Genomic DNA, 19,384 nt, shown 5'->3' with positions numbered 1-19,384 from the left:
GGCTCTGATAGCCAACAAAGTGTAAATACAGACTCATTTTTCTTTCTGCTATACTATTTTCCTGTGTGCTTGCAGGTATGGAGATATCGTATCGGTCAACTGTAAAGACAGAACTGTCAAAAGTCATGATACAAGAGGGAAAGTTACAGAAAGATGACTTCTGGGGGACATAACGTGGACCGTGATTATCCCAAAGGGTTGTGAGATGTGATTACCCCAAGGGATTTTGAGATGATTCCTACTCCCCACACAAAAGCGATCATGTCCTGTGCTCCTACTCTATGTCAAATGCCTCCGAACGATCTCAGGTGACTTTCTTTTTTTTTTTTTTTTTTAATTTTTTAATGTTTTATTTTTGAGACAGAGAGAGAGCATGAACGGGGGAGAGGCAGAGAGAGAGGGAGACACAGAATCGGAAGCAGGCTCCAGGCTCTGAGCCATCAGCCCAGAGCCCGACGCGGGGCTCGAACTCACGGAGCATGAGATCATGACCTGAGCTGAAGTCGGACACTTAACCGACTAAGCCACCCAGGCGCCCCAGGTGACTCTCTTTTTTAATGCTAGACTGGGGCGGAGGTGGAGCAGGAAACAAGACGCCATCGACCCCGTGAGGAATGCATTCTTGGTGGACGGCAAAAGGCACACAGAAGCCTGGTTTGCGCTGAGAGGCAAAGGCAGTAGGAGGCTGATTTATCCAAAAGGATTTCATCACTTCTGTTTTCCTGTAGGGCAATCCCACACCTATTAAGCTGCCAAGCACTAACGGGTTAGTCGTTGGGGGGTGGAAAAGAAAGGGAATGAAGAGTTTCAAGAGAACCATTACTTAGTCTGTGTAGGTTCACCAGCACGATATGTGAGAATTGAGGACGAGGTGAGAAAAGTTTGAGCTGCGTTAACGACTGAACCACGGAATTCCGATTTCTAGACAAGACTGTAAATGGTCTTCGATTATCTAGAATCATCTTGCCAGTGAGGGGAACGCAGCTAGCTATTAGGGAGGCAGGAGTAAGCCAGAAGCAGCAATCACTCTTGACGTTATACAGCAATCCGCAGAGATGCTGGCTATCTAATAAATAATTATGCAATCCAAATCTAATTTCTGGGTTCTAAGAAAAGGGAGAAGAGTGTGTTGGCAAAGGAGGCAAGAATCCTATCAAATGCAGGACTTTAGTCCATGTTATTATAAATTTTTCCCCTATTTACAGGGAGGCAGACATTTTAACAGCATTATCTCCCTGAAGAATGGGATTCAGGAAAAAAAAAAAAAAATATCGGAAAGGAAAGGGGTTCGTCTTTGGGTTAGTGCGTGTATGCGAGACTGGAACGCAGAAACGTTTCTTCTCTTTGCCCACCTTCTTTTCACTTGGGATGGTTTCCTTGAACACAGTCCTACTTGGTGAAATCGTTCTTTCAAAAACTGCCTTTGGCGCTCAGAGCAGGGACGTTCCAGATCAGATGGCAATGGTCTGAGGCTCCTAGAGCAGGCCAGGGAGAGTGGGGTCCCTGACAGTGGTTTGTGTAAGAGGGCCCAGGGCCGTGCGAGGTGTGACAGACAACCCGGCGGGCTCACCCGGGCAGCGGGGCACAGGAAGGAGCACACGGCACATGGGCCGGCTCCCAATGAGTTGGCTTGAACTCCCTCAGCGGGCCCACTGCACGGCCGCGTCTAGCTTCGCTTCGCATCTCCAGGGTGAGAGAACTCACGTCTTGAAGTTCCACCCGTTTTCTTCATGTGGAACGGGGGTGTCCTCCCTCTACTGATCTCCGCCACCTCTGTAACCCAGAGCAGGCTTGGCTCTCACTCACAGCATGGCCTTCGAACTGACAAACCTTCTGTGGGCTAACCTTCCCAATTCATTCCTGAAATCCTTCCGTTCGGGTACACTTACGGAGTGGCCACAACGTCCACGGATCCTGTGTCTGTCACTGCCATTCTTCTTCTGCAGGCGGGCCACTCCTTGAAGGAGTAGTTCCCCACCCTCACCTCTACTTTTTTTTTTACATTTATTTATTTTTGATAGAGAGAGACAGAGCACAAGCTGGGGAGGGGCAGAGAGAGAAGGAGACACAGAATCCGAAGCAGGCTCCAGGCTCCGAGCTGTCAGCACAGAGCCCGATGCGGGGCTCAAACCCACAAACCGTGAGATCATGACCTGAGCCGAAGTCGGATGCCTAACCGACTGAGCCACCCAGGTGCCCCTCACCCCTACTTTTGAACACAGTACTGCGTTCTGAAGGACAGAGCAGGACGGTTACCTCCATCATTCTTGATACTCTCCCAGCTCTGCCTCTTTCGGGACAGGGGACACTGGGTACTTACTTAATTTCCTTGTACTTTAGTTTCCGTATGTATAAAATGGGGGGATATCACCAATTCCTATGCAACAGGGATGTCGAGACTAAAGCAGTTACATGCACAAGGGGCCCAGATGCCTGGCACAGAAAAAACCTTCCTTCTTCTTACTAGCAGGAGACTTGGCAGTAAGGTGAACATCGTGCCCTCGTAGGACATAACTCTGGCCATAGAGACAGTCCTGCGCTGCCCTCTCATCACTTATGCTGTGAGTTTGTGCATCTGAACTGGACAGAGATGTTGCTGCTTGTGATGCCTGAGGGATCGACAGAGCGAGCGAGGGACTGAAGGAATGGGAGGAGAAGCATCCAGCATAAAGGCTGAGCACTCTGGCAACCCTGGGCTACCAACCAGGACAGATCGATAGCCGGAGCCGAAGCCACAGCGTCCAGGATAGGGATGTGCAGGCGGGTGCCGAGATGAACTGAGAAGAGTGAGATCCCAGGAAGTTCAGATTTTCTGGCTGGAGGCTAATTATCCAGCTGCTTAAAAATATAGGAGACGATCCGGCAACTCCAGCGCTGGGTATGTACCCCAAAGCATTGAAAGCAGAGTCTTAAAGAGATTATTTTTATACACATATTCATAGCAGCATGGTTTATAAGAGCTAAGTAGTGCAACTGGCGAAAATGGCCACCGACAGACGAATGAATGGACTGAATGCGACATGTACGACATGCGATGGAAGGAAGGAAATCCTGACATGTGACGTGTGTGGAACATGGATGAATCCTGACGTTATTCTGAGCAAACGATACCAACCAAATGTCTGCATCCTCCCCACCCCCACCATTCATTCATATGAAGTCTAATCCCCAAAGTGATAAGTGTTAGGACACGGAGACACTGGGGTTGACTATGTTGATGGAATTAGGAAGTGGGGTTTTGGGGGCAATGAGGTCACGAGACTGGAGCCCTCATAAAACAGACTCCAGAGAGATCCCGCTTCTCTTCCACTACGTGAGGATACAGGGAGAAGACGGCCGTGTATGACACAGGAAGCTGGCCCTCACCGGACACCGGCCCGAGCCTTGATCTTGGACGTCCCAGCAATAAACTTGTGTTGTTCATCAGCCACCCAGTCTGTGGCAGTCCTTCCAGAAGCTTGAAAGGACGGAGACGGTGAATAAGCCCGTCACGAAAAAGACAAGACCTGGATGGTTTCATATGAAAGATATGCAGACCGGTCAGACCCAGAGACACAAAGCAGGAGGGTGGTTAGCAGGGGTAGAGGGGGTGCGGCAATGGGGAGCTGGGGTTTCATGGGTGCAGAGTTTACGTGCTGCAAGATGAAAAGAGCCCTGGAGACGGATGGTGTTTGCACAGCAATGTGCGTGTACTCAACACCACTGAACGGTACACGCCAACATGCTAAGAGACAGTAAATGTTATGTGCGTTATCCAACAACTAAAAATATTTTCATCTGCCAGCACACACATGGCTCCAAGAAACCACAATGAGGGACGAGAGTGATCGCAGAAATGGATGAGGAAAATACACAATTTCACAAGCCTTCAGAAGTTGCTCAGGAGAGGGGCGCCTGGGCGGCTCAGCCAGTTAAGCATCCGACTTCGGCTCAGGTCATGATCTCGCGGTTCGTGAGTTCGAATTCTGCGGCGGGCTCTGTGCTGACAGCTCAGAGGCTGGAGCCTGCTTCGGATTCGGTGTCTCCCTCTCTCTCTGCCCCTCTTCTAGTCTCTCTCTCTCTCTCTCAAAAATAAAGATTAAAAAAAAAAAAAAGAAGAAGTTGCTCAGGAGAGCCAGCCCTGAACGTGTTCAGTGTCGAACCCTGTTCCCCAAAGCACCAGCCTGACCCACAGTGGAGGTGCCAGAGGCGGCACCTTCGCCGAGCTTACCTGGAGGTCGTAGAGGAATCGGAAACGGCTTCCTTGACCTGCAGCTTCTCTCACAGCCCGAGCCAGGTCTATCGACCCTTTCCCGCCGACCGACCAGTGATAGCAGGGGACCGCATCAAAGGCGCCGGCCTGCTTCGCCAGCTCACACACCAAGTCAATCTCCGCGCGGGTGTCGGTCCTGGTGATGAAAACGTTTGTGGTTTTGCATCTGTATTCATTTAGGGATGTTTTTAAAGAAAGACTAACCGTTTATACAGAACTTTGCTCTCTAACACTGAATATATTTTCAACATCAAAAGTGGTTACGTTGTGTTTAAATAAATCAGACTTAAAGAAAAGCGCTGGGGGGAAAAAAAAAGAAACCTCTCTAACAGGACTCAAATATTTCAAGTTGTTAAGGGTTTTATTGAGAAAATTCCATAACGTAACCCTTTGATCATCCACGGTCTTTCGGACAGAAATGCTGGGTGGAATTTAAAAAAAAAAAAAAGAAGAAGCAGCCAAGGAAATGTCAACTCACTATATAGATTTCATTTCCTATAAACATTTGAGAAACTTCTGTTAAAATGAAACCAACCCAAACCAAGCCCACCAAACAGAAGGAGCAGAGTATTTCTAGATAGTTCTTGACAAAGCAGAGAAAGACCACAAACACCCCTCAAGACACAAACAGAGTTCACAGGGTGGCCTGCAAGACGAGCACGTTTAAAGCAGGGGGGACTTCACTTACTTGAAGACATTCAGAGCCACGACAACGGGAACCCCAAAGAGCTGAGCAATCTGAATCTGCTTCTGAAGGTTACAGCAGCCGTCTGCCACCAGCTGGATGTTCTGGAAGAAGACCAGACCCCCATGTACGCCTCCCACCAAAGCTGCCAAACCAAACTGGCGAGAGTCCACCCTGGCAGGTTTCGCTCCCATCTTGCTCCCTTGACTGACCTAGGAGCTATTAAATAAGACCATAAAACAGTTTCTCCCCCAAGAAAAGGTGGCTACAGAAAGAGGAGGCTCATTTCCGAAATAATTTCTGAAATCATTCTGGGCCCAATGGCGTATCTGGGTCTGGAGCCGGGCGGCTATTTCTTCTGCTGACTGGTGGCCAGGGCAAAAGCTATGCACCCTGCAGGTTGGTAGACAAGAGGGCACAAGGCCCTGGGAGGGTGAGGAGTGCTGTCTGGCCGTTGCCGGCTCGAACCCCTGGTGCCACCTGTAGGAGCTAAGAGGTACTGTTGCCAGTGAATCAAAGTCTAATTCACCCAAGAGTCAAGTGACTCAAGCAAGTGATAAAACCAAATGCATACGCTCCACAAGTCAGTTTTTTCCACACCGAAAGAATACATGGGTTATAAGCTTCAGATTTGTTTCTGTGCTGGAGACTGAGCTCTGGCTATGATGGCTGCCCAGAGGGTAGGGAACAGTGCATTCGTGAAGCCTGCATCCATCACATCTTAAGAATGAAGAGTTAACTCAACGGATTTTATCCCTTGCCCCCACCCATCTTCTCCCGGATTATTAGAAAAGCAGTTTTCCAAGAGGCCACTGGCGGAGGGCTCATTCACTGATTGAGATTCAGCTGCTGGCCCATGGGTTTGAATGGTTCTTCACATAAGCCTTCAAAACACCTGCTCTTACCTCCTCTGTATATTCTTTCTTAAGCGGGACACCAGCAGTTACCTGAGACAAGAAAAGGCAAAAATTAAGAAAAAATCCATTGAAATGCTTAGTGTTGATACTTGTTGCATTTAAGAGTAGCCGCATAGGGGCGCCTGGGTGGCGCAGTCGGTTAAGCGTCCGACTTCAGCCAGGTCACGATCTCGCGGTCCGTGAGTTCGAGCCCCGCGTCAGGCTCTGGGCTGATGGCTCGGAGCCTGGAGCCTGTTTCCGATTCTGTGTCTCCCTCTCTCTCTGCCCCTCCCCCGTTCATGCTCTGTCTCTCTCTGTCCCAAAAATAAATAAAAAACGTTGAAAAAAAAAATTTAAAAAAAAATAAAAATAAAAAAAAGAGTAGCCGCATAGGTTGAATTTCTAGTAGCTTTATGGAAAATGCATCTGAATAAGCCATACTGGATTGCACCACTGGTTTCTGTAGGGGCTTAAGGACCTCCCTTCTCCCACCATCCCTCTGGCCTGCACACAGCACCCACCTCAATCCTGGGCACACGGTTACCACCGGGTAGACAAGAAAGCCTACTTCTTTGCCGTCTCCTGTACCCACTTCCGTTGAATCCAAATATATCCAAAAGGGTATGGTTAAAGCAGCAGGGAATTCTTAGGTTAGAGCAAATGCCTTTTACTCAACGGTGCCCAGCAGGCCGGGCACATTTGAAAAGCCCAAATATATTGAAAAACCTTGAGAGTATTTAAAAAGGGTAAGTGGCTTGGCAACGGACAACTTGCCATTGTATTTACAAATGTGGGGGCTTGTTTTTCTTATCTTCTTTTACAGAAAAGGCCGTTAATTGGCATTGCACTAAACACTGAAGTGAGGAAAGTTTATTTATTGTCACTGGGAATCTGACCACTTTATACTGTCCCTTTTTTTGTTAAAAAACAAAAAAAAAGCTTATTCTGGTAGAGATTCAAAAGAGAAACAAATCATGGTCCCTTTTTTGGAAAGGTGCATTTAAAAGCACACTGACGCTTGGGCTTCAACCACACTGATCAAACCAGGGTATCTGGGAGTGGGACCCAGAATCAGTAATATTTAAAAATTCCTCAGCTGGGGATGCTTGGGTGGCTCAGTTGGTTATGCATCCGACTCCTGATTTTGGCTCAGGTCATGGTCTTATGAGTCAGATTGAGCCCCACCCCCCACTTGGGATTTTCTCTTCCTTGCTCTCTGCCCCTCCCCCACTCATTCTCTCTCTCAATAAAAAACATATTAAAAGTAAATAAATAAAAATAAAAAGTCCTTAGCTGATTCTTTTTTAAAGTTTATTTATTTATTTTCAGAGAGAGAGAGAGAGAGAGAGAGAGAGAGTGAGAGAGAGACAGAGAGAGAGAGAGAGACAGGGAGAGATCATCGCAAGGAGGGAAGGGGCTGAGAGAGGCAGAGAGAGAGAGAAAATCCCAAGCAGGCTCTGCGCCGTCAGCACAGAGCCCGATTCGGGGCTCAAACTCACAAACTGCGAGATCATGACCTGAGCTGAAATCAAGAGTCAGATGCTTAACCGACTGAGCCACACAGGTGCCTCTCAGCTGATTCTAATTTGAGCCAATAGTGAGAACTTTCTTACTGGTGCCCATTATCCTAGCATAAAATGGAACTTATAATTTGAGTAAAACCTGACTTACACAAAGTGTACCGTCTTTCCCAATAAATTCTAAATAATGTTGAAGTGATTGCCATCACTTCTCTCTCTCTCTCTCTTTTTCTTTTGGCCTAGTTTCTCACGACAACATATAGGGTGGCCAGGGCAGGTTAAAGACAAGGAAACTGAAGTTAAGAGAAGACAAGGTGTCTTGCCCAAGATTACATAGTAAGCAAGAGGTAGAACGGGGACTTGAATACAACAGGGTTCTGAAAACCCAATTTAGTACCTTTCCACATTGTTTCTGCCTAGAGCCTGCTTCTAGAACGTATTTTGATTCACTGAGAATGGATGACTTACTCCCCTCTCATGGAAGACGCCTTGAGAATATTAAAAGTCCTTTGAAAACAAGTTACCTCTGTGACAGATTGTTTTCTGTTGGTGTGTGGGAACCTAATAAAGGATTTTCAGATGGGATTTCCAGCAGTAGCAAGGAATAAAACACGGAGGGAATCTTTCAACGGGAACAACTAAAATGCTAGATTAAAAAAAAGAATGTGAAGTATTGTTGAGCCTCCGGACATAAAAAGTTCTGTGGAATCAATTATTAAGCACAGGAAGAATGGGATGTACACACATGTCAAAAAGTAGAGAGGATAGGAGCACCTGGGTGGCTAAGTCAGTTAAGCTTCCAATTTTGGCTCAGGTCATGGTCTCACGGACTGTGGGTTTCAGCCCTGCGTCGGGCTCTGTGCTGTCAGCTCAGAGCCTGGAGTTTGCCTCAGATTCTGTGTTTCCCTCTCTCTCTCTCTCTCTCTCTCCCCCACTCATACACACACACACACACACACACACACACACACACACACACACACACTCTTTCTCTCTCTCAAAAATAAACATTGAAGAAAAATTAAAAAAAAAAGTACAGAGGATTAACAAAACAACAGACTAACAAAATTGATGGCCCTCTGGTAAGACTTTTTTTTTTAAAAAAAAAAAGGAATGAAAATATATTATAACTACACAGCTGGAGACAGAATTAATAATATACCATGACCAACTTTATACCAACACACTTGAAAACAGAGGGGAATTCACACACGTATAATGTTTACTAGAACTCCCTTAAGAGAAGTCTAAAATGTTGTAGTCATTTAAAAAATTAAATCTGTAGTTAAAAATCTACCCTTCACCGATAAGCCACAAGCCTGTACATTGTTACCGGTGAATTCTTGCCATCTTTGTATAAACAGATTATTCTAATGTTATAGGATCCCTTATAGAGTACATAAAACAGAAGGAATCCTACTCAATTTAGTTTACATGGCTGACATCTCACTCAAAGATATGGATGCAAAGATCCTACTTAAAATATTGGGAAACCGATACGCAAAATTCAGTTGTTCATGAGAAAGATAATATATTCCCAAGTTAGAATTATTCTAGGAAAGTAGGTTCACTTCATGTTTGAAAGTGAAGCAATATAATTTGTAATATTAATAGATCAAAGAGAAAAGCCGTATCACCTCAAAGGGCGAAGAGAATTATTGAACATTTCTTTAGAATAAAAACTTGGCAAACTAGGAACAGAAGTCAATTTCCTTAGTTTGATAAGAATAATATACTACCAATCTATAGAAAAATCACAGTTAATGATGACGTATTAAACGTGTTCTATTTCAGATGAGGAATAAGAAAAGGATGCCACTCCTATTTAATACTGCGTTGCAACCACAAAGACCTGCTTAGTGTGATAAGAAAAAAAGGATAAAGATTAGAAAGGAAGAAACAGAACTGTCATTATTTTCAGTTATGCGTGCCCACACAGAACTCTAAAGCATCTACAGGTAAACAAGGCCAACTAGTAAGACAATTTTAAAGTCACAGAGACGGCTGGACAGCATGGTGACCACGGTTAAGAATACTGTATTGCATGCTTGAAAGTGGCTGGAGCTTAAAAGCCCTCTGTGCAAGAAACTTTTTGTACCTGTGCATGGCGACAGCTGTTAACTAGACTTGTGATCCTTTTGTGATGCATGCACACGTCCAATCGTTCTGTTTTACACCTATGATGAATATACGGTTATATGTCCATTGTACCTTACTTTTAAAAAAAGAGGATTTAGAAAGGGCGCTGGATGTAAAAGCAATATAAAAGAATCTGGGAGGGGTGTGTTAAACGAAAATATAAAGTACACAGTAACAAATGCACAAAAAGAAAGAGAAGCCCTTTGTGGAATAAACTGTAAATTGTTATTAAAAGACACTTAAAAAGACCTAAACCAACAGAAGTAGCTTGGATGGGAACTTGTCAGATATCGCTAATCTCCTGATATAACTGATGCTATTCTAATGAAAATCCTAAAAAGATTCTTGATGCAACTTTATGAGCTAATTCTAAAATACCTCTGGAAGTGAAAAGGACCGATCCCAGGCCAGGTATGCATGAAGAGATAGAACAACCTGGAGGAGTTTGCCACAATGGCTATCTGTGCAGCACAGGCACAATTATATGTAAATAGACCAGCAGAACGGAGGAGACATCCCAGAAAAAGACCTACACCTGTATGGAGAACCAATTTATCACAAAGTAGGCTTGAATGATAAGAAAGGAGGGACTGTTTAAATAAACAGTACTAGGCCAACTGGTTATTCATACAAAAAAAAAAAAAGGGAAATTGGATCTGGTGATTGCACCGTATATGAAAATCAGTAGCAACGGACGTGTTGGTTCATTTCAGGCGTCAGCTTGAGGCACAGGGTGTTCAGATACTTGGTCGAACATTATCCTGAGTGTTCCTGTGGGGTGTTTTGGACTCTGAGTAAAGCAGATTCCCCCGAACCCCCAACAAGGCGCCGTGCCACGTGGGTAGGCTGTATCCCATCAGCTAAAGGCCCTAATAGAACAAAAAGATTCTGTGGTAGAAAAATTCTCCAGCAGACCGCCTTCAGAATACGTCTGGACCTGCGACACCAGCCCTCCTGAGTCTGCAGCCTGTTGAACCACCATGTAGATTTCGGACTTGCCAGCCTCCATAGATGTGTGAGCCAGTTCCTTATAATCAATCTCTCTTTATGTAAATACACATTGTATTACTTCTTAATACAATATGTTTAAAGAATTCATTGCAAAGGGATATCTAGGTCGGTAAGCATAAAAACATTATACTAAAAATACTATACGGTGAATTGCACCAGAATGGTCAGCACTTTGGAAGACAGGATACGAATTTTAAATAATTGGGGCTAAAACGGGCAAGTTCGAGGGTCACAGGATTTTCCACTGCACAAATTATGGAAAAAAAACAAGCTGAATAAACATAAGAGGCCGCCATGGTTATTTGTATAATGATATCCAAAGGAAGTAGAAATTATAATGGCTCAAAAACATTACCACAGAGTTGTTTCAAATAAGAAGGAAAGACACTGACATGGATAATAGAGAGTATAGGATTAAGGAAATGAAAGCTCATTTATTATTCAGTTGTTGAAAACATTTCCTGGATGCAGATTATGCCAGGCATTAGGGATACGTAAATTAGTGAGACATAGTCCCTAATCTCAAGGGATTCACAGTTGAGAAGGGAGATGCATATATAGATGTTCATAAAACAACATGATGCAGAAGGCTCTTCTGGAGCCCCAGGAGGGGGATACGAAGCTTCGCCAGGCTTCCCGAGCCTTTTCTTTAATCATCATCCACGCGGATCTGTGCCTACTAGGCTTGAGCCCTGTTACCCTCACCGGCATGGAGCCATGATGGGAGCAGAAGAGGTGCAAAAAGATTAAGGTTAGGGGACAATGCCACCACTGTAAAACAAGCACATACATTAAGATGAACTAAAACAGGATGATACGTCGCGTACACAATTTTTACAGGACAGATACGAGAGTGTGGAAAAACCCTAGACTAAAACTCAAGAGACCTTGAGTCTGATCAGTCCCCTAACTAGAAGGATGATACCAAGCAAATCACTGAATCCTTCTGGTACCTCAGTAACTTCATCTTTACAAACACTGAACCAGACTTAGACAATCCTGAAGCCCTTTCCAGTCTTAAAGCCCTTTGATTTTATGATGTCCAGGGTGCAAAACAGGGAGGGAGCATTTCAAATGTATATTATAGGAGGTAGAAGTTGTTTTTTGAAAATGGAAATTGGTATACAGATTCAGAATCTAAAGTGAAGGAGTCACTGTAGTGATTAATGGTGTTTTGAGCCAAATGAGAATTCCTTAGCATCTACTGCTTAATGACACATGTTGTGCCAATCTCGCATTTGAATTAATGAAGGAGCTTTGGGCTAAAATGGACTACGTAAGTGTTTGGTGTTACCAGTGGATTTGGGATTCCTGTTTACCCTTCATTAATGTTCAGCTCTGCCTGGTGGACAGAGAAGGGAGTTTGGATCTAAGACTCAGGCTTCAGATCTGGCTCTCTGCAGATAGATAATGTCAGCCTCTCTTGGGACAAAGACTTGCTAAAATGGTCACACAATGCGCATCACAGATGTGTTTCACGATGGCAAACCTGTCACTTGTTCTTGCCACATAATAATGATTATGTGACTTCTGTATACACGGGATTACCAATTAAGAAATCAGATTTGGTACTTTGTCTGATATAACCACAGTATAAATGATGAAGATGCCCTGACTTAGTTTACTTCAGAGGTAATTACTCAGTATAACATTTCATATTCTCCCTTTGAAAAAAAAAACATGAAAAAAAGAAAAACATTACGTCTTTATTACGGAAAAGAAAAAAATTTTCTTTTGTGTGTGAATTCTGCATATAAGATAGGTTAAGGTCAAAAGTCAGTGAAAATGTGGAAACAGGGTGTGTTTTGCAAACAAAGCTCTTGTAGCAATAATCCAGTGCCATAACAGAGCGGTAAAGTGAAATCAGAATAAACAGAAACAGAAGGAAAACAGTTCCAGATGAAATCTGATGAGACCCTGCATCAGTGAACCAAAAAACTATCTGTACGAACACTGAAAAACCACCCGCAAAAGCAATTATTTCTCATCCTTATGTTCCCTGCTCAGAACAAGAGCCTGTATCGTCTCATTACACCCTGGGGGTTATAAAATGTTGACTTGAGTTTAGATATAAACCTTAGGACCAAAAAGCGGTTACATTATGCTCCTTTCCAAACTACGGCTCAGCAACGTCTTTGGGAGCATCATCCTTTACTCGAACTTACGAAACGATCAGGGCCCCATAACGGTGATTTGGCGTTTAGGGAAACGGCGGTTATGAAGCAGGTTTGAAGGTTTCAGGCGCGAGAGTCCGCCTCATCTTCGTTTTGGAATGCGTTTTACTACGAAGGAAGTGGGGGACTTACGCTCGGGCCGCCTCCGTGCATCTTCAGAGCCCGCACGGTGGCCACCAACACCACCACGTTGGGCACCAAGCCTGACGCTCGACACTTGATGTTGAAAAATTTCTCCATTCCAATATCAGCACCAAAGCCGGCTTCAGTTACTGTGGAGAATCAAGGTGGAGACTTGTTATCAGTGTCTCACAACAAGAGCAGGTTTTAGTTTTCAGCAATTGTTGGCCGTGACTCAGGCTCAAAGGACAGTTTAAACCCCAACACGTCCAGCGGCATTGTTTCTTGTTCATACGCAGCGGTAGGCTGATTTTCCCCTAGTCACAGAAGACGTTCCCCCCTTCCCTACCTTCTCTAAAGAGACGGCTCTCTACTCAGCTTTATACCGCGGTGCCTTAAGGATTCACCGCCAGGGCCAAAAGTCTTTTTCCACTATGCACACTCACGGACCACAGATGGGATTGCCAGCTTTTTAATCGGGTTCCAAATTGTATCAAGGGACATTGCTAGCATGATTAGCATTAGAAGATCCTTTCTTGCTTTTTTAAAAAAAAATTTTTTTTAATGTTTGTTTTTGAGACAGGGGCAGAGTATGAGTGTGGGAGGGGCAGAGAGAGAGAGAGAGGGAACCAGCAGAGTCCAAAGAAGGCTCTAGGCTCTGACCCATCAGCACAGAGCCCGACGCAGGGCTGAAACCCACAAACCATGAGATCATGACCTGAGTCCAAATCAGACGCTTAACCAGCTGAGTCACCCAGGCGTCCCCCTTTCTTACTTTTTATAACACGCATAGAATTACTTATTTAGTACCACCATTGTTTCATGTTTGTTGTGTCATTTTTGTTGCTTGATGAAATTCAAGTTAGCAGAGTGGGTTAAGAAGATGAATCATGAGGCTTGATAAAATAGCATCTTTAGTCCGTAACCACAGGGGACCCTCCTCGGCCCCCAAATTGCTACAGAAGTTACCGCAGAGGTAGCTGGGAGAGTGCCTGACACTGCTTTCCCAGGTGATACTCCTGACTGCCGAGCGGTCAACGGTACACAGCATCGTTTCCACACGCAAAGGACAGCTGTACGAGGGGCAAGGGCACCAGCACCACCAGGGGCTTATCAGACACACAGAATCCCACACCTAGTGAATCACGATAAGCATTTTACCAAGATCCCCAGGTGAGATGAATGCCCATGAAGATTTGAGAAGCACACACTAGGAAAAGAATAATATCAATGTATGGATTATACACGACATATTGACAGTACAAGCAAGGCCGTCATTTATGGCAGAGATGGGAACCGGCAGGAAAAAAAACTTACCAAGATACAATCACACCATTTGAAATGTGCATCGCTGAAGATCTCTGTCTCGAGCATTCACTAAACGCACACGTTTTAACAAGAATCAAGGAAAAAAAAATCGTGACGTGTCACGTAGAATTTCAAATTCTTTTTTTTTTTTAAATTTTTTTTTTTTAACGTTTATTTATTTTTGAGACAGAGAGAGACACAGCATGAATGGGGGAGGGGCACAGAGAGAGGGAGACACAGAATCGGAAGCAGGCTCCAGGCTCTGAGCCATCAGCCCAGAGCCCGACGCGGGGCTCGAACTCGCGGACCGCAAGATCGTGACCTGAGCTGAAGTCGGCCGCTTAACCGACTGAGCCACCCAGGTGCCCCTAGAATTTCAAATTCTAAAGACATCAACCCATCGTTCTAATTCTTTGTGGCTTCCTTTAAGTGCTTCATATTCCTGTATAGATTTTATAGAATAAGGAGACTTTTGTAGTTTGCTCCTTTAAAATGTTCAGACGTTTCTCGCAATACTACAAATGTTCAGAATTTATGATCCTACGTGGCAGCTTTTAATTTTGTTAGGTTGATGTATGAAGATTTACAAAACTGTTCCCCCTGTTATTAGACATGTGGGTTGCTTCCAATATAAATAATGATGGAAAATATCTGTGCATATGAGATTTAACCTCTTTCACATTATATTCTTGGAAGAAATTCCCTAGGGGTGAGAGCACGGTGCCAGAGGATATAAAAAATTTTTATGACTGTTGATATGCTTTTGACAAATTGAAAAACATTTCTTTAAAAATATTCAATTTGGAGTGAACGTAGCTAGAAAGTCAGTTTTTCCCTTTTTGTGTTTTCTTTGAATAAGCAATGTAGCAGAACAAGTTAAAGAAGTGAAAGGCATTCCTCTTTACACACTGTTTGGGGCAATTCTAGTGATCTGATTAGTGGGGGTCTAAACAGAGGAGGTTGCGGACAGTAACAGTCCCAATCTCAGTGGCATCCCGGATGGAGCCAGTGGTGATGGTAGCATGGGAGTGGCAGAGAGGACTCCAGAAGAGGGATGTTCAGTTCATTTTGTCAGAGGTCATGACAGAGTGGGCTCCCAGGAGGGGAAAGGTGACCATACTATTGTTGGTCTCAGACAGACCGTCTCCAGAATCCCTCCCAACTGTGCATATGAGCCGTCAATTACACAGTGACCGTCAAAAAATGAACGCTGGTCAGTGAGTTAACCGATTGGAGTCTCAATGTCTTCCTTTGACCTGTTGGGGGGATCAAGTGAGATGGCAATGCAAAGTACTCAGTGACTGCTTTTCGGGGCATGGTGGGGGCTCACAAAAATGGTCTGCTTCATTATCACCAAGAGCCCAATTCTCCCACTTGCTAGAAGTCATATTCAATTCTTAAGCATTTGTCGGATTCCTGCTATGTCCAGGCATTATGCTCTGGGTAGTGGCCCAGGAATAGGGTCCCCAACCCTGGTCCAGCCCTCCAGGGACCTGGGTGGAGAGACTCCCCACTATTGGACAGGAGAGAAGGGGGACCCGATGCATGGGAAGGATGGAAGTTGTGTGGCGGGTTTGGAAAATGGTGTCCACGGAATCAGGCTTTCAGGGACAAGAGGATTTCTCCAGGCAGAGAAATAAGGAGCTGGGGGTGGGGGAAGGAGAGGGAGAGGGGAGTGAAGGGGTTCACAGGTAAAGGAGAAAGCAAGAGCAGAAATCAGCCTGCCAAGACGAAGGGAAACGGTCCACGACGACCACAGAAGTCCGTTACCTCACCCAACACGACCTGTTCTCCGGTGTGATCGGTTACGAGGAGGAGGGACGCAAGTGACGGAGTTTCCTGCGCGTGTTTTTGTTACAAGGCTGTGATATCTGAAAAAGCGCTTAATGTTGCCCTGCAGTTGGAGGTAGATGATTGCGTGCAGTGTTTGATCCAGCCGTCTCTCAGTCTTTCCAACTGGACGCCCATTTCCACTCGTAGCTCCCCTATGAGACTGAGCTCCACGAGGACAGGGGCCAAGTCTGTCTGTGAGACCGACACTGCTGGACATACACTGGGCACCGGATGACTGTGTACGTCTCTAAGACAAATTAAAGGGAGTGGGTTCAGATGCTGTGTCTCCCCCTCTCTCTGCCCCTCCCCTGCTTGCGCTCTCTCTCGTAAGTAAATAAACATCAAAAAAAAAAAAAAAAAAAAAAAAGGCGAGCAGCGGGATTGCAAGGTTTTAAGACCCTTGGTCACAAATATAACAGCACAGTTCATTTATGATAATTTAATCCCCCTAAGAAGCCGCGAGCTTAAGTTCCCTTCAGAAACCATCGCCTCCTTAAACTTCACAATGTAGGGGCGCCTGGGTGGCTCAGTCGGTTAAGCGTCCGACTTCGGCTCAGGTCACGATCTCGCAGTCCGTGAGTTTGAGCCCCGCGTCGGGCTCTGTGCTGACTGCTCAGAGCCTGGAGCCTGTTTCCGATTCTGTGTCTCCCTCTCTCTCTGACCCTCCCCCGTTCATGCTCTGTCTCTCTCTGTCTCAAAAATAAATAAACGTTAAAAAAAAAAACCAAAAAATTAAAAAAAAAAAAACAAAACAAAACTTCACAATGTAGACGCTACGCTCGTCCCACCTTCGTCAGATCTCCGGTGCCTAAAGGAAAACATCCAAGTTCCTTGTCACAGAGCCCAGGCCACCCCAAGCCTCAAGCTCACACCTCCGTCCACCTTTATTCTGCCTGCAATTGTGTGCTCATGTCCTAATATCGAGCTTCCCGCAGAGCCCGCACATCCGATGTTTGTCATCTCCGCCCCTCCTCCGGAGGGGAACATCTGGAAGGCTCCTCTCTCCCCGCTCTCTTCTTTCCTTCACTGCCCAAGCCTCAGCTCGGATGCTCCAGAAGCTTGCCGCGATCCTCCCAGGGAGAGGGGGCTGCCCCTTCCAGCCCTCTGGTTTGCTCCTTCACGGGGCCCACGTCCATCCCTGCATGCAGTGTCTTAACGGGACTCGTGCGTCATCTCCCACTTGGAGGGCACGGACCGTGTCTTACTCATTTTTGGATGTCCACTACCTGTCACGGTACCTGCTGCACACGAATGAATGAACAAAGGTGAGAAGAAACTACGAGTCGGATTCAGAGCCAGTGGGGATCAAGTAAAGGCCATCGTTCAGTGGAGACAGGTAGACACGAAAAATAAAATTAGACAATTAAAAATGTTCTTATGCCTCCCTGTCATGCTTCCCTTTTTGCTTTATAGTAGCAGAAGTTTTAATGCAAGGTGTAAATGTCCTATCTGACAAAGACATGACCGTCGCAAATGTCGACACAGGTTAGCTAAGCTTAATTTCGTATTTTATGAGGCAAATTGAAAAAAAAAAAAAAAGGTAACAAAAAGACCTGCAATGAGGGAAGGAAACAGGATGCAGTAATAAAAGTCCAGGGGCCGTGGCTTCCAAATGCAAGGGAAATATGGAGGCAAATAATGTGCAGAAAACAGAAGAACGTGCCAGATTCTCATGCTTGGGAGACTGTTCTGAAATACTGCATGGAATCATTTCTGTTATTTGTTTTCAAATATCAGGCTGCTAAGGAAAACAGTATGGAAAAAGTGTGCTATGCACAATTACCGATCGCCAAAATAAGGACGACTTAGTAATGTTTCATCAACAGGTATCAGCTTGGAAGTGCACAGTGTGGAGTGCTGTGTATCTGTGTCTTGTGTCTCATTGGGTCTTGCCATGAGCAGGGGACAAGCCACTCTCACTGGCAGGTTCTATTTCCTAGACACTTCCTGAGAATTATCTACAGAGCACCTGTAAGTTAAGTTTTCCTAGTGATCTCAAATAAGCGATTTGGTCACTTATCACATTTGCTGCTTTTGATAAATTACAAGAGATACACTGAAGAATGACTTATGGTTGATTTTAATATCGACCTGTTCTTGAGTCATGAAGCAAACACACTAATGATTTAGCATTCCTGAAAAGCACGTAATGTAATCTTCTGAAAGCTGCATATTTAAAAAGGCTCCCAAGAAAATGTTTGCACATGCCACAACAATTATTTGCCTTGGCAATCTCTTTTTTTGGGGGGGGGGGGGGGGCGGGGGATGGTCACAGATGTTCAACTTATGACATGAAGGAAAACAGGAAACTGACTGATACTCTTACTGTGTAAGCACAGAAGCTGTTAGATAGTGATTTTATAGCATGGCTTGACTCAACTTTATAACCCATAATCTGCCCAGAAAGGAAGTGTTGGTGGGTCTGGGCTTGGAAGGGACTAGCTATTTGGACAAAAACGGTTAGTACTTTCACAGGGAACAGAGCTCACTGGACAACCAGGCGGCTGGCTTCCCATGCTGCCCTGCGAGGGCACCCGACTCACACTGTACAAACTAAACAGAAACGACGACAACAAAACCCTTCTGGCGGGCACGTATCGTATCTATGAAATTCGTGAATGAGGCAGAGAGAGGATTTTCGTATGTCAATATATTCCATCGTAGGTCCGATCTGCAGTGCACAATGCATAGAAGAAAACCTTAATCACAATTAGGACTGAGATAAGCAAGCACCAATCAGCTAACTTACTTAAAAAAAAAAAAAAGGTATTTATGTCATCACCTTCTCCTAGGTGGGACCTAAAACTTACGGATTCATAAAATTCTAGAGCTAGGAGGGAACTAACCTCCTCTGGGCCGTATGTGCCCGGCAAGTTACATTCCTGTGGGAAGAGCCCACTGTGGTGTCCCAGGTCCCTCTGATCCACAGCTCAGAGCTCTCCTTTCTGCACTATGCGCCCTCTGCTACTTGGCATTCTATTCAAAAACACTTTGGATTAAACACATCCATCTCAGAATTAAGGAAAAACCTCCCTTTTACCCATTCAACAATTACTGAACCTCTATTCCTTTGTGTGGCTCTTAAGCAGTCATGTACGTACACGTCTTCATTTAGTGAGGAAACATTTTTAATGTGACAAAGATTGGGAATATTAACTAATTACCTAATTAAAAAGGTGTATCGCTCCAACCTTTTCCTTTTTTCCTTTTTCTTCCTTGAATTCCTTTTGGTATTTTAAAAACTTTTATTAATTTATTTATTTATGCAATAAGCTTGAATTCAATTTTTTTTCCATTTTTTTACTGTTTATTCATTTTTGAGATAGAGACATGGCATGAGTCAGTGAGGGGCAGAGAGAGAGAGAGAGGGAGACACAGAATCTGAAGCAGGCTCCAGGCTTCCCAGCTGTCAGCACAGAGCCCGACGTGGGGCTCGAACTCACAGA

The 19,384-nt window shown here is 44.9% G+C and overlaps 1 protein-coding gene across 3 annotated transcripts in view; it reads right to left on the bottom strand.

Annotated features, from left to right (window-relative positions):
- MTHFD1L (methylenetetrahydrofolate dehydrogenase (NADP+ dependent) 1 like) overlaps positions 1-19,384 on the bottom strand; it is a 189,483-nt gene that overhangs the window by 66,549 nt on the left and 103,550 nt on the right. For 2 of the 3 annotated variants that reach the window (XM_058735644.1, XM_058735643.1), the window contains exons 21-24: positions 12,810-12,949; positions 5,843-5,884; positions 4,941-5,041; positions 4,211-4,388 (exon numbers count right to left, since the gene is read on the bottom strand). In XM_058735644.1, coding sequence (XP_058591627.1) covers positions 4,211-4,388; positions 4,941-5,041; positions 5,843-5,884; positions 12,810-12,949 — 461 coding nt within the window. The remainder of the gene's footprint in view (positions 1-4,210; positions 4,389-4,940; positions 5,042-5,842; positions 5,885-12,809; positions 12,950-19,384) is intronic. The other variant, XM_058735646.1, reaches the window with a different exon arrangement.

The sequence above is a fragment of the Neofelis nebulosa genome, chromosome 6 (assembly GCF_028018385.1).
Source record: "Neofelis nebulosa isolate mNeoNeb1 chromosome 6, mNeoNeb1.pri, whole genome shotgun sequence".
Taxonomy (NCBI): Eukaryota; Metazoa; Chordata; class Mammalia; order Carnivora; family Felidae; genus Neofelis; species Neofelis nebulosa.
This window is presented reverse-complemented; position numbering and strand designations above follow the sequence as displayed.